The sequence below is a fragment of the Diadema antillarum genome, unplaced genomic scaffold (assembly GCF_040938485.1).
Source record: "Diadema antillarum isolate AM-2024a unplaced genomic scaffold, OU_Dant_1.0 seq00000765_RagTag, whole genome shotgun sequence".
NCBI classification, from domain to species: domain Eukaryota; kingdom Metazoa; phylum Echinodermata; class Echinoidea; order Diadematoida; family Diadematidae; genus Diadema; species Diadema antillarum.
In genome coordinates, this window is record NW_027271655.1 from 110,843 (window position 1) to 123,030 (window position 12,188).

Here is a 12,188-nt window from a genome sequence, read left to right on the forward strand (position 1 = left end):
ATGCAGGCCATCTGTGTGTAGACTACCTCTGACATCCTCATTCACAACCCGACTGTACGCGAGTTCATAGTTACATTTTGCGCATGAGCAGAAAAAGGTCATAGGTACTAACAGGCATGTTGGTTTTTAAATTCACTGAGAAAAGTATCTGTGATGTAATGATTACTCATACAATCCTCATGAATGGTGCTTACCAGCACAACTACCTGACAGCAACAAAGTGTTCACCGAAGCCTAGTATTTGGCAATACAGTATTAATAGAAAATTTGTTACTTGCACTCAAAGCAAAACAATGCAATGGATTCTTCCCCCAAGTGATAATTGACATGCCATTCTGGTCACCTGGTCTACACAAGTTTATTCCTTGTTTGGACATGAATTGCCTAAATTGTTACGTCGGTCACGCTTATACACTACTACATCACTTCGAAAACAAGTGGCATGCCTAACCAACTGAGAAAAAAAGAAATACTGTAAAAGTGGATATTTTCTCGTGAGTAATTCTTTGCGCTCGGCCGGGTAAGATGAATATCGCATGTTTTTAATTCTGCGGGATCAGGACATTAATAACTGGAATATATGGCATGCAAAAATATTTGCATGCTTTTATTTTCACGCTAGCTTCTAGTTGCGTGAAAATTTCCACTTTTACAGTAATTTGTGCATATGTGCACATGATCATGATTATGTACTGTCTTAATCTTCCCAGACCTCTACTGCCCTTTAAATGCACTATTCTGATTACTCATAGCACCTTCCAGCTACATGCAAGATCACATAGACAAAGTTTAGCTGTATATCTTGTTTGATCACTGATGTCTATTTCACGGAAAGATACAAGTCTGATGTCCTACATACCAATCCACTTTTAAGTGCAACTTTGGACAGAAATCTCCACAGAAAAAGACAAATACTGAAAGCATATTTGTGAAAATGTGCATGGAACATTACCAAAAAAAAAAAGTGTTAAAATCAGCAGAGACAATGCTCATACACAAGTGCATATCAACAAAACCTTACTCTCAAAAGGCTTCAAAAGACTTGACCAACCAAGGAACATTTTGACTGCTCACATAACAGCACAGTCCCAAACAGCTCCACAGAAACAGATAATTTTCTGTAACTGCCAAACTATGGCAAGGGTTTTCTTTTTGTCACATTTGTAAATACTTAATGCTTTGTGCCTTCCTATCTGAATATGAAAATCTAAAAATGATCGATGATAATCTTTCCTGACCAATACAGAAACATGACAAATGCATAATGTCCTGACATGACAAACTGTAACATCAAAATTTCCAGAAATTCTGACAAATCTAATCAAAGCCACCAAATACATACTGTTCTCAAAATGTATGGGGTGGCTACACTTCATGAAACAATACTTAAAAATAATTAAAGCATATGAATATACAATCTTTCATGAATTCTTTGTTCAGCAAGGTCATTTCCTTTAACAGCACATATTTCTGTAAGAGTAAAACAATAAAAATTATCACACAAAAAAAAAAAAAAGAGAGAGGAAAATTTCCCACGAAAAAAAAAAGAGAGTAGGTAAGTATTATCAAACTCAGCTCTGGAATACAACAGTAATTTGCATAACCTGGTTAAGACCTGCTAATAATGTGAATACGAAAATTGTGTATGTCCACGTATCCCACTACTTCAGATCAATCCTAAGATTCAACAAGTTTATAATATCCATCAGAGTTACTCATGATGCTGAGCCAAATGAAATCAAATTATGCAATTTCAAAAAGGAAAATGTGTTGACATATATTAGAAAAGAAAATTGAATGCCATCTCATTGTATTTGTTCAGAACTGTTAAAATATCAGTGCATTAACTTGAATGGCATCCATCACATTATCAAAGAACTCTTTACAAATGTCAACAGATTGGTACCAAATGTTTGTGCTTTATCCACTCTAGAGTTCATCAAAATATTGCAAAGATAAAAAATAGAGAGCAATATGTGGTGTAACAGAAAGCAACAAAATGAAAGTAGCATAATACAGTCTGAGGTTACACACATCAATTCGGACAAATGCAAATATGCTTTGCCACTGATTGAGACCACCATGTGGGCAAAAAAGATCTTTACAGTATTAAATTTCCTCATGACACTGATTTAAAAAAGCACGCACAGGTTTCAGCATAACCTCAAGCACATCTTCCACTGTCCAAGATGTAGCTGGCAATGTAAATTCAAGCCTCCACGACTGAGAAGAAACAGTAGAGGAGAGAATATATTCAAAAGTCTTATTTCTCCTTTCCAGCTGTAGGCAATATGTCAGAACAAAAATACTGCACTGAAAAATAAATACTACCAGCATTGTCTCAAAGGTTAAGACACTTGCGTCGAGCAAGTCAGTGACCTGATATCGTGTGAATTCTTAATGTTTTAACAGTCAAATATTTGTAAGAAACGACCTGTCCATAGGAAGGAATCGTCACATAAGTTGGATTATCCTGTGTTAGCTGTCGGTGTTTTCCATGACGTCTGGTGGAGATGAATTTGATTTGTAGTTCAGACGATAGTGACCTGGGGGACAGACCAAAACAAACAAACATAGTAGATGAGAAGAAAAAACAAACAAACATAGTAAGATGTATAATCATCATTAAGAAAAAAAAAAAGAAATGAAGAAGCAGATGTAACTAGGAGAGTCAAATTCCTAACACATGTAATAATTCTCACTACCTTTACCAACAGAAACTACACAAATGGTGCAGCAAGCTAAGAAATAAAATAAACAATGCCAAAATGACACACTGATCCACACGATTTGCCTACCTGATTCAACCTACCCAGGACAGCACAGTGGGTTGTACTAATCTCTCTGTTATCATTTGGACAGCTATGTGTATGTGTGTGTGTGTGTGTACTTGGCAAATAATGCACTAGGTACAACTTGTGTGTAGTTATGTAACCTGATTTGATATGTTTCACAAGCAAAAGTTGGCTGACGGTGGGGTGAAGGGTAAAATGTCTCATTGTGAATTCCTTGACAAAAATTCACAGGTCAAGTGTATCAAAGTCAATGTGAAAAAAAAAATGACAACAACCAAAAATTCCTCAACACAGGAGTCTAACCAACTGTAAGTTCTACACCAATGCTCAGTACCACTAGTTTGATGTGATTTTAATTCAGACTTTCTTTTGTACCTTGGAGTAGATTTTCTGATTCATATTCTAACATGATATCCCATCTTCTCAATCTTGATACCATATAAGTGGAAGAAAAAAAAAAAGAGTGAAATGTTTTGAAGCCGGTAACAATGACTCTGTGTTCTATACAATTACAGTCTTGAAACATAATCTCATACAGAGCTCATCATTTTGGTACGCATGTTTCTCTTTCGGGTTTGGGCCCAGTTTTAGTTTTGGTTCTGGTTCATCTTCAAAGTTGACTATGCAGAAGAAGTGTACAGCCCGAGTGTCGTGCACATGATATCCAGCAATCTAATAAATGATGACTTCTCCATCCCTGATTCTAGGCAGGATTGAATGACTGAAGAAGATTTGCAACACTCACTATTATGTGTGATGGATTCCATGGTTGCCTCTCTGCACTCGCTGGCTCGGTGTCCCTGGCCACCACAGTTGAAGCAAGTGAGCTGCCCTTTCTTGGACCCAGATCCACCTCCACTGCCAGCACTACCGCCTCCGCCACCACCACCAGCACTTGCAGAATGCATGGCATGGCCCCTGTGGCTCATCAGGTACATCTGGGCAGTCGGAGGCATCATCCCAAACTGGGGGTTTCCGGTATACATCATGTCAGCCAAGGCACCCTGAAGAGATGGGGGCATTGGTGGGTGGAAGCGGGGGTTGCTTGAAGGGAGGTTGGGCGGGGGCGGGCTGAGCATGCTGTTGGGTGTGGCAGGGGGCATCATGTTGGCTCCGTGGTAGAAGTTGGGGAAGTTGAGCTGGTTGGGGCTGGGGCTGGGACTGGCAATGTATGTTGGGTGGCTGAAGTGCATGGGGTGGGTGGAGGTGTTGCTGCCATTGCCACCACTGTTGCCACTGCTAGTGTTTGGGGCACTGGTGGTGGTGTGGTGGTTTGATTGACCACACTGTCCATTGCACCCACATGAGATACAGCTGTTGTAGTTCTGCTGATTGTTGTTGAAGGCTGAACTATCGGCATTGCTAGATTGGATTCCTACTGATATGCTCTGAGTGGAACCAGTGACATAGGTCACAGACGTCGGTGCTATGAACCCATCCGTTGTTGGCAGTGACAAGGAATGCGCAGGATTTGGTACGAGCTGTACAGAGGCAGCGTTGTGAATTGTCTTGGTAGTGAGCAGCTGCTCTGGTGGCGGGCCATGCTGTGATATGACAGGCAAGGGCAGGTTGTCACTTCTCGTCTGCAGCGTCCCAGCCGGAATAGCAGGTGGTGAAGGTGATGCGACAGACCCCCGTGACACGCCCTGCTGCACCACAAGTTTGGATGCCCGAAATCCTCCTCCCCCATCCCCATCCGCTGGCAGGTACTGCACGGTGTGGACACTCTGCTTGTTATTAGGCTGCTTCACGTGAAACATGTGGGGGGTGAACGCTGCAGCTGCCACCACGGGACTGTCCAGCTGGTGTAATTGCTGCATGCTACCATCCGGGCTGACCACCTGCGGCATGTGCTTACCAATCACCACAGTGTTGCTGGGCGCCAAGGGGTGAGGGGGCATAGCATTCAGCCGCTGCTGCTGTAGAGGAGAAGGCTGCAGCTGTAGTGGGGGCGGTTGCTGTGGATCGCTGCCGATGGGTTGCGGTTGCACCTGACTGCTGCCCCCACCCTGTGCGGCAGTGTTAGCCATGTGTGCCTCTCCTCCTTGGAGGTGGGGGGGCCTGTCTCCTTGCCTCCCAGCATCCACTCCCACAGCCTTCACCACCTGACTGTATGGCAGCGTGGTTACAGACGTCTGACCTCGAGATGGAGTCTTGGCAGTTGCGCCTTGATCCCTAGGGCTGACTTGTTGCTGGGTCTGCAGGTGATTGGGCATGTCCTTCCGAAGGGCTTGGTTTTGGATGGCATCAGAGCAGGACGTAGCAGAACTTTCACTCTCCTCTGAATCTGATCAAATATGAGAGCATCAGAAGGCAAATAAAGGTATCATTTTATCAACATGGTAACGTGGACAAAACACTGCAAAATTTTATGCAATGTCACAGCATTATCTCTATAACCTAACTGTTGTATTTTACAGAAACAATTTGAGTGAGAATGACTACACTTAAAATCTACAAGAATAATGAAATTTCGATATAACGAAAGAAAACTGTCGGTACCGAGGACTTCCTTATAATGGGAGTCTACTGTTAGGAGAAACAGAGGTGACAACACAGGAGGGAAGATTCTAAGGTGTACCTCGATCATTTTCATCAGAGCTCTCTCGGGGGCTTGACGGCACGCTGGAGCACTCGGAGCTGTTGCCTTCCCCCTGCTGCCGGTGCTGTAGCACCACATTATGGGCAGGAATCAGCTGTGGTATCACGGCGCCTGCCGGTGAGCCCGGCGGGGGCGGGGGCATGAAGAACCCGTGGGTGGCCGGCAGGCCTGTTGCGTGCATACCCATAGACTGGGGTGTCAGCCCATTGAAGCCCATCAAGTCATTTCTCCTGTAATGGAAGACAGGTTCAGATTCACAGTACATCTATGCAAACTCATCATGATTTGACAGATGAGGGTTCAACATGGACTCTTAAACAAGTATAAATCAGCTGCTCAAGAATCTACAGCAAGCTAGGAACAGCTCTCAATATCTACCAGTAGTCTCAATAATTTATTTGCACTTTAACCCCAACTAGGCCGGGGGGGGGGGGGGCCTCCGAGGCCCCCCCCCCCCTCGACGTTCTGCGCGATGTATCGCAATCGCAAAAAGCTATCGCCGCGACGTTTCATGACTTTTTTCTTTCGAGTCTCCCGCATCTTTTGACACCAAATTTTCGACGCCCGGGCGCGCGGTTCCGAAGTTACGCATAAATATGTACATGCATGTCAGACCAAAAATTGCTCAAAAACGTTAATTCGTGTACAATTTCAATGCAAACTGTGCTTATTGGCAAATTTCATAAAAGCACGATTATTTTGGTGTTTTATTGATTAAAATCAATGAATAACATATTTTCTTGTTCGGAGCGATGTCGCGGACAAATTTCATCGAAAAAACAATGAAAACATAAAGTCGATAAAACAAAGAAATACATAAGAAATTCAAAAAAACAATAAAATACTTAAGAATTTTTTCTGATATCACAATTTTTTTTAATGACATTTGCAAAGGACACTAAAAAGAATATTTACACAAAAAATGTGCCTGTTTTGAGCTTTATTTTGTGATTTATACCAAATAGTCTGATTTTATGCATCATTATGCATAAATTAGCATAATTTAGCATAAATGATGATTTTTTGAAAAATTAACTTCATGGTATATTAGATTACATCATAGGCAATGTGTGTGCCAATTTTCGTCGCGATAGCGCGGTCGACGGCCGAGATCTGGAGGGGGGGCCTGGGAGGCCCCCCCCGGCTCTATCAACTACCTAAATAGCCCGGCCTAGTTAGGGTTAAGAGAAAAAATGAGAATAAAGATGACAAAAATCTATGATTGAAATGATCTTTTTGCTGGGTTTTGTTTCTGTTTTTCTGAAGGGTAGATGTGGAAATTTATGTGTAAGTTCATGAAGTCCAGTCTCGAAAGATTTGTAGTGTTTATGTCTGCTGTGTGTGGGAAACCATCATAGCAAACAACAATGGACTCAGTGGTCTAACATTTATCAAACAGCCATGCATTCTCTGTGGTTATAGAGTGTGCCTGTTTCCTTGCACAGGAAAGCATATTTTCATTCAGGTAGAGTCTCATGGTTATAGTGAATATTGAGAAACAAAAACTATCAAACACAATGTAGTTATTTCATCTCTAAGAAACTGACACTCGAATAGTCAATCAAGATCTTCCTGTTCAAGACAATGGAACAGCAGTCCCACGCTTACTACAAAGAATTCAACAGGCCTTTCACTTGGAAAGATCATACTGAAGCATTTAATCATCATATTACGAAACATGTGAACAGCATTAACATTACAGCTACCATGTTAAGTTCACCAAGTGCCCGCTAGTTCAAAAGCACAATCAGGTTAACATGGAATATCCTGCCGTATACAAATTTAAACAAAAATGAGCAAATATTTGTGAGAGATTTTAGCCTCACAATTACAGAAACATGCACATTTTACAGAAGTTGGCCTAATGTGAAAAGTGAAAAAGTGAAAAGTGAAAATGTGAAAAGTTTCCATGTTTATGGTAAATGTAGAAGTGCTTTTCAGTACCTGAGTTGCTCAAGTTGAGTCTTTATGCGGCCTTTAGCTCCCTTGACAATATTCCAACGGTCAACTTGCTCATCTGTGATCTGCAGCACCTGATAAAAGTGAAAAACGATGAACAACGTACATAAGGGCAGATAATGACAAATGATTCTTTGCTTAAACAAAACTAGAAATATCACTTAAGGTGATTAATACCCCCGCCCCGTGACGACAGTCTTACCCAAGGAATGATCTTTCCTTGATCTTCTGCCATTTAAATGCCGTTACCATGGCAACGCAGCTTCCGACACGTCCGAAAAATATGTCTTGCACATCTTCCCACCAAGACTATTGTGTGTGCCACATTTCATAAGCTTTTGTCAAAAACTGAGGAAGTAGTTCAATCCACAAGATCTTTCCTTGATCTTCCACCATTAATATGCCGTTACCATGGCAACGCAGCTTCCGACACGTCCAAAAAATGTCTTGCACATCTTCCCACCAAGACCAATGTGTGTGCCACATTTCATGAGCTTCAGTCGAATACAGAGGAAGTAGTTCAATCCGCAAGATCTTTCCTTGATCTTCTGCCATTTATATGCCGTTACCATGGCAACGCAGTTTCCGACACGTCCGAAAAATATGTCTTCCACATCTTCCCACCACGATCAAGGTGTGTGCCACATTTCATAAGCTTTGGTCAAAAAACTGAGGAAGTAGTTAAATCCGCAAGATCTTTCCTTGATCTTCTGCCATTAATATGCCGTTACCATGGCAACGTACTTTCGGGTACTGTCAAAAAATGCGTCTTGCACATCTACAACCAAAGGCACACATCTGTACCAAGTTTCATGGAAATTGGGCAAAAACTGAGGAAGTAGTTTGCAACACAAAATTTTCCATCATTTTGGCTCATAATATGTGAGCTGTTACCATGGCAACATACTTTTTGTCACTGTCAAGAAATGTGTCATGCTGACCTATATCCTAAGACAAACATTCAATATGAATTCCATGAGAATTGGAAGAACACTGATGAAGCAGTTTTGCCATGAATCATTTTGCCCTATATTTAACCAATAACATGCCGTTACCATGGCAACGCACTTTTTGCCACTGCGGAAATATGTGTCTTGCACATTAACATATTCAGACAAACATCTGTACCTAATTTAATAAAAATTGATCAAAAACTGTGGGAGGAGTTCGCGACGCAAGATTTGTACCCATTTTTGCCCATAATATGCCGTTACCATGGCAACGTACTTTTGGGTACTGTCAAAAAATACGCCTTGCACATCTACAACCCAAGGCACACATCTGTGCCAAGTTTTATGGGAATCGGTTGAAAACTGAGGAAGTAGTTCGCGACGCAAGATTTGCAACGGACCGACCGCCCGACCGCCCGACCGCCCGACTGACCGCCCGACCGTCCGCTGATTCCTATATACCCCCTTCAAACTTCGTTTGGCGGGGGTATAAACACACATATGTGCAGAAAAAGTGATTCAGTGTATCTCTCACCATACCCTCAGTCAGTGCTTCTCAACTAGTGGGCTGCTAAGATCTCTCAGGTGGGCCACAATGTCAGTCAAAAATTAATTAAAAAAAGATTCGTATTCGATCTAACTTAGCTTTAAAAAAAAAAGACCAAAACTGCAGGAGCCAGAGTGGACCTTGAGATACAAAAGGTTGAGAAGCATGGCCCAGAGTGATCAAACCATTTTTAATGTTATCAAAAATAGAGTACTGTCTAAGCTGTTATTTTCACAAGGGTTTAATTTTCGTGAATTTCCCGAATCACTGTTTGATCGCAAATTTAACAACACGCGAAAATATCTCGCATAATTGTCCGTGACCTCCTCATTCGCAAAAATAACAGCTTATACAGTACATTTGTACCATATTTCTGATATAATTCTTGAAAACTTATTGAAATTATACCCATTCACAAGTTGCCATTTCATTGTCAGACATCTTTTGAACGCTCTTTCTGATTGGACAAGGTCCAGTGTTAAGTGTTGGTTAGAACAAACGCAGTTATAATGAAATCCTTGTTACAACACAGTAAAAATTCAGCTCCCAAAATTATCATCTATATATCTTTATTACAGTTCAGCTATAAAGAAATTTTGATATGACAAAAGATAATGCCAGTCCTGAGGACTTCATTATAATGTGAGTCTCCAGTACAATTCTCCTTCAGAAATAATACTCTATAAACATTTCTATGTGGCAGAGCATAGGGAATCATTCATATATATGCAATCAGCATGTGTGCATATTCAGCTGGCTGTAGATAAGAGTGCACCAGAAAACAGGCTACTAAAAGCTTTCAAGTGGGAAATGAAAAATAGAGTAAGAGATCCAAATTTTGTCTCACCTGTTCAAATGTAAGCCCCTCAAAGAGGTTGGCATACTTGTGTAGACGCTGCTTCTTGAGCCAATCATGGACTATGGGGGCCACCATCTCCCTGTTGGGCGGAACCATGCCGGCCGCAGCAGCTGCCTGGGGTGAGTTCAGGGGCACCGGGTAGCGGAAGATGGGCTGCTGAAGCGTGGAGATGCACACATGGGCAGTGGAAGCGGCAGAAGCATACAGAGGTGCCGTATGGGTGTGGGGGTTCAGCGGTGGGGTGTATGACTGGGGCCTGGAAAATGAGACAAGGAGTTGGGTTCAGCTGGAGTTATCGTTGTGCACTTCATGAACGATGCACTGTGCAGCACAAAGTTCTTATAACAGCAACAAGGTACACCGAATTATCAATAACTTTCTGCACACTAAATTTCCATCAAATTCAATGCAAGTTGCACACATTAGATGAATACAAATGAATATAATTATTACAATTTTCTATATCATTTCTATTCATCCATTTTTTTAGGGAAGTTATGAAGGCAGATCAGTCCAATTAGAAGATTGTCTTGTTAGTTCATCAATTTCATTTTTTCTATTCCAGTATATGTCAGCCTTTCAAAAACCAATAGTAGTAGCCACTAGCCCAAAATAAGACTAACTCTCAAAGACAAACTAAACCATAAAAGTAAAACATGATGCACTATGCAACTGGAAGTGACCTTCTGCAATCAAGTGTAACTAAGTACGCATCAGCTCAACAGCATCCTATAAATCTGGAGGGAAAGAAATGCACGCAATCTTACCAACTCTGAGGTTTGGGTTGCACTTTGGTTACAGCTGATTTGTAGGACTGCAGCGCTGCAGACACAGGCTCTGTCAATAGAAAGACACAATATAAACAAAATACAGTTACTACAACCACCAAGGACATGGAAGTGACAATTAAGTATCAACTGAACATTCAATCATAATTTCTGATCGTTCAATCATAGTATTTTCATGCTTTTATTTTCGCGCTAGCTTGTGGTTGCGCGAAATCCGTGAAAATGTCCACACTGCGAAATTTTTCCCTTTTATAGTATTTTTTAGTGAGTCCGTATATCAGTTTACAGCATATTTCTTGTGGCTGTTAGAAATGTTACAATGGACTATCTTTGACAGTTTCATGGAATTTGAAAGCCAACAAGGGAAGAATAGTAAGCAAGTTTGTCTAAAAAAATAAGCCCAATTGTATGGGTTTGTGTTCACTCCAGCTGCTGCTAAATACCCAGATGTCCAACCATGAGAACAGGAACAAGTGAGAGCAAGGGGACAAAAGAAAGAATGGGTTTACCTGCATTGGTGCCAGCACTGGTGTACTGCTCTTGTGGACTTGGAATGAAGACTGTCTGATAGTAGACGGAGTTGCTTCCAGCACTTGTGGTAGTCATGGTAGATGTCACCATGGAGTTGTTGTTGGAAGGCATGGACAGATTGCTGCCACCTCCACCACTGTTGGTGCTGCCCATAGGAACGGGTCCCTCTGTGTTTGGGCCACCACCATTGGCAGCTTGCCCCGGTGATGGCATGTTGACTTGGTGGTGGTGCTGTGAGATGTGGAGCTGGTTCATAGAGGCAGTGAGGTTGTGTGTCAGTGTAGACGGCGGTGGCGGGTGCATCTGCTGTTGCTGCTGCTGCTGCTGCAGTTGAGGGTTCCCTGGGCTGAGCAGTTGCTGGGGCAGATGGTGATGGTGTTGCTGGACTTGCTGCTGCTGGAGCTGTATGTGAGCATGCGAGTGCAGGTGCAAGTGCTGATGCTGGGGAGGAAGATGGGGGTGGGGTGACAGGTGGCCTTTCATCTGTTGCTGCTGCTGCTGCAAGTGGACACTCGGAAATTGCTGAGTCTGCGGGTGTCGTAAGTGAATGGACGGCTGTTGCTGCTGCGGCGGAAGTGCTTGTTGCACAGAGTGTTGTTGGAGAGGCTGCTGCATCTGTGCCACGGCTCCCGGAAACACCTGGGTCTTGCTGATGCTAACAGGGAACTGCTCCATCTGTTTGGATAGCTCCGACTGGTTGACAGCTTGCTGTGGCAGCTGCTGCAGCTGCTGCTGAGGAACCTGGTGCAGCGGTGGCTTTGGCTTATCTGCATGATACAACAACAAACTTTCAATGTACCTAGAAGTAGCAGTGTTCTAAAAACTAATTAATATTATAGCAAATATATATCTATACATAATGACATGCTGCTTTTTAATCTCTACTTCATCCAAGTATCATGCATGTCCTTCAACTCCATTTTTCAGTGTGTTTGCATATACAGTTGGAACCTCTCTTATCCGGCCTCCCTTTATCCGGATCTCTCTATTATACGGACGCAATCTCACCGTGATTTTTTTTCTTAATAATTACGGGAGGAAAGGGGGATTCCCAACTCCTTGAGAACTCCTACACAAACACACATGAATTACATATACTTGATACATTTCTTAATAGTTATTTAGGTAAATAATCCCAAGAATTTATACAAGAAAAT

General features: G+C 42.2%; 1 protein-coding gene across 1 annotated transcript in view; it reads right to left on the reverse strand.

Annotated features, from left to right (window-relative positions):
* Positions 1 to 2,146: 2,146 nt before the first annotated feature.
* Positions 2,147 to 12,188, reverse strand: part of LOC139738694 (uncharacterized) — a 45,144-nt gene continuing 35,102 nt past the window's right edge. The window contains exons 8-14 of the mRNA XM_071649326.1: positions 11,010 to 11,798; positions 10,480 to 10,549; positions 9,701 to 9,968; positions 7,342 to 7,430; positions 5,377 to 5,627; positions 3,541 to 5,082; positions 2,147 to 2,546 (exon numbers count right to left, since the gene is read on the reverse strand). Of these exons, the coding sequence (XP_071505427.1) occupies positions 2,479 to 2,546; positions 3,541 to 5,082; positions 5,377 to 5,627; positions 7,342 to 7,430; positions 9,701 to 9,968; positions 10,480 to 10,549; positions 11,010 to 11,798 (3,077 nt within the window). The 3' untranslated portion in view covers positions 2,147 to 2,478. The remainder of the gene's footprint in view (positions 2,547 to 3,540; positions 5,083 to 5,376; positions 5,628 to 7,341; positions 7,431 to 9,700; positions 9,969 to 10,479; positions 10,550 to 11,009; positions 11,799 to 12,188) is intronic.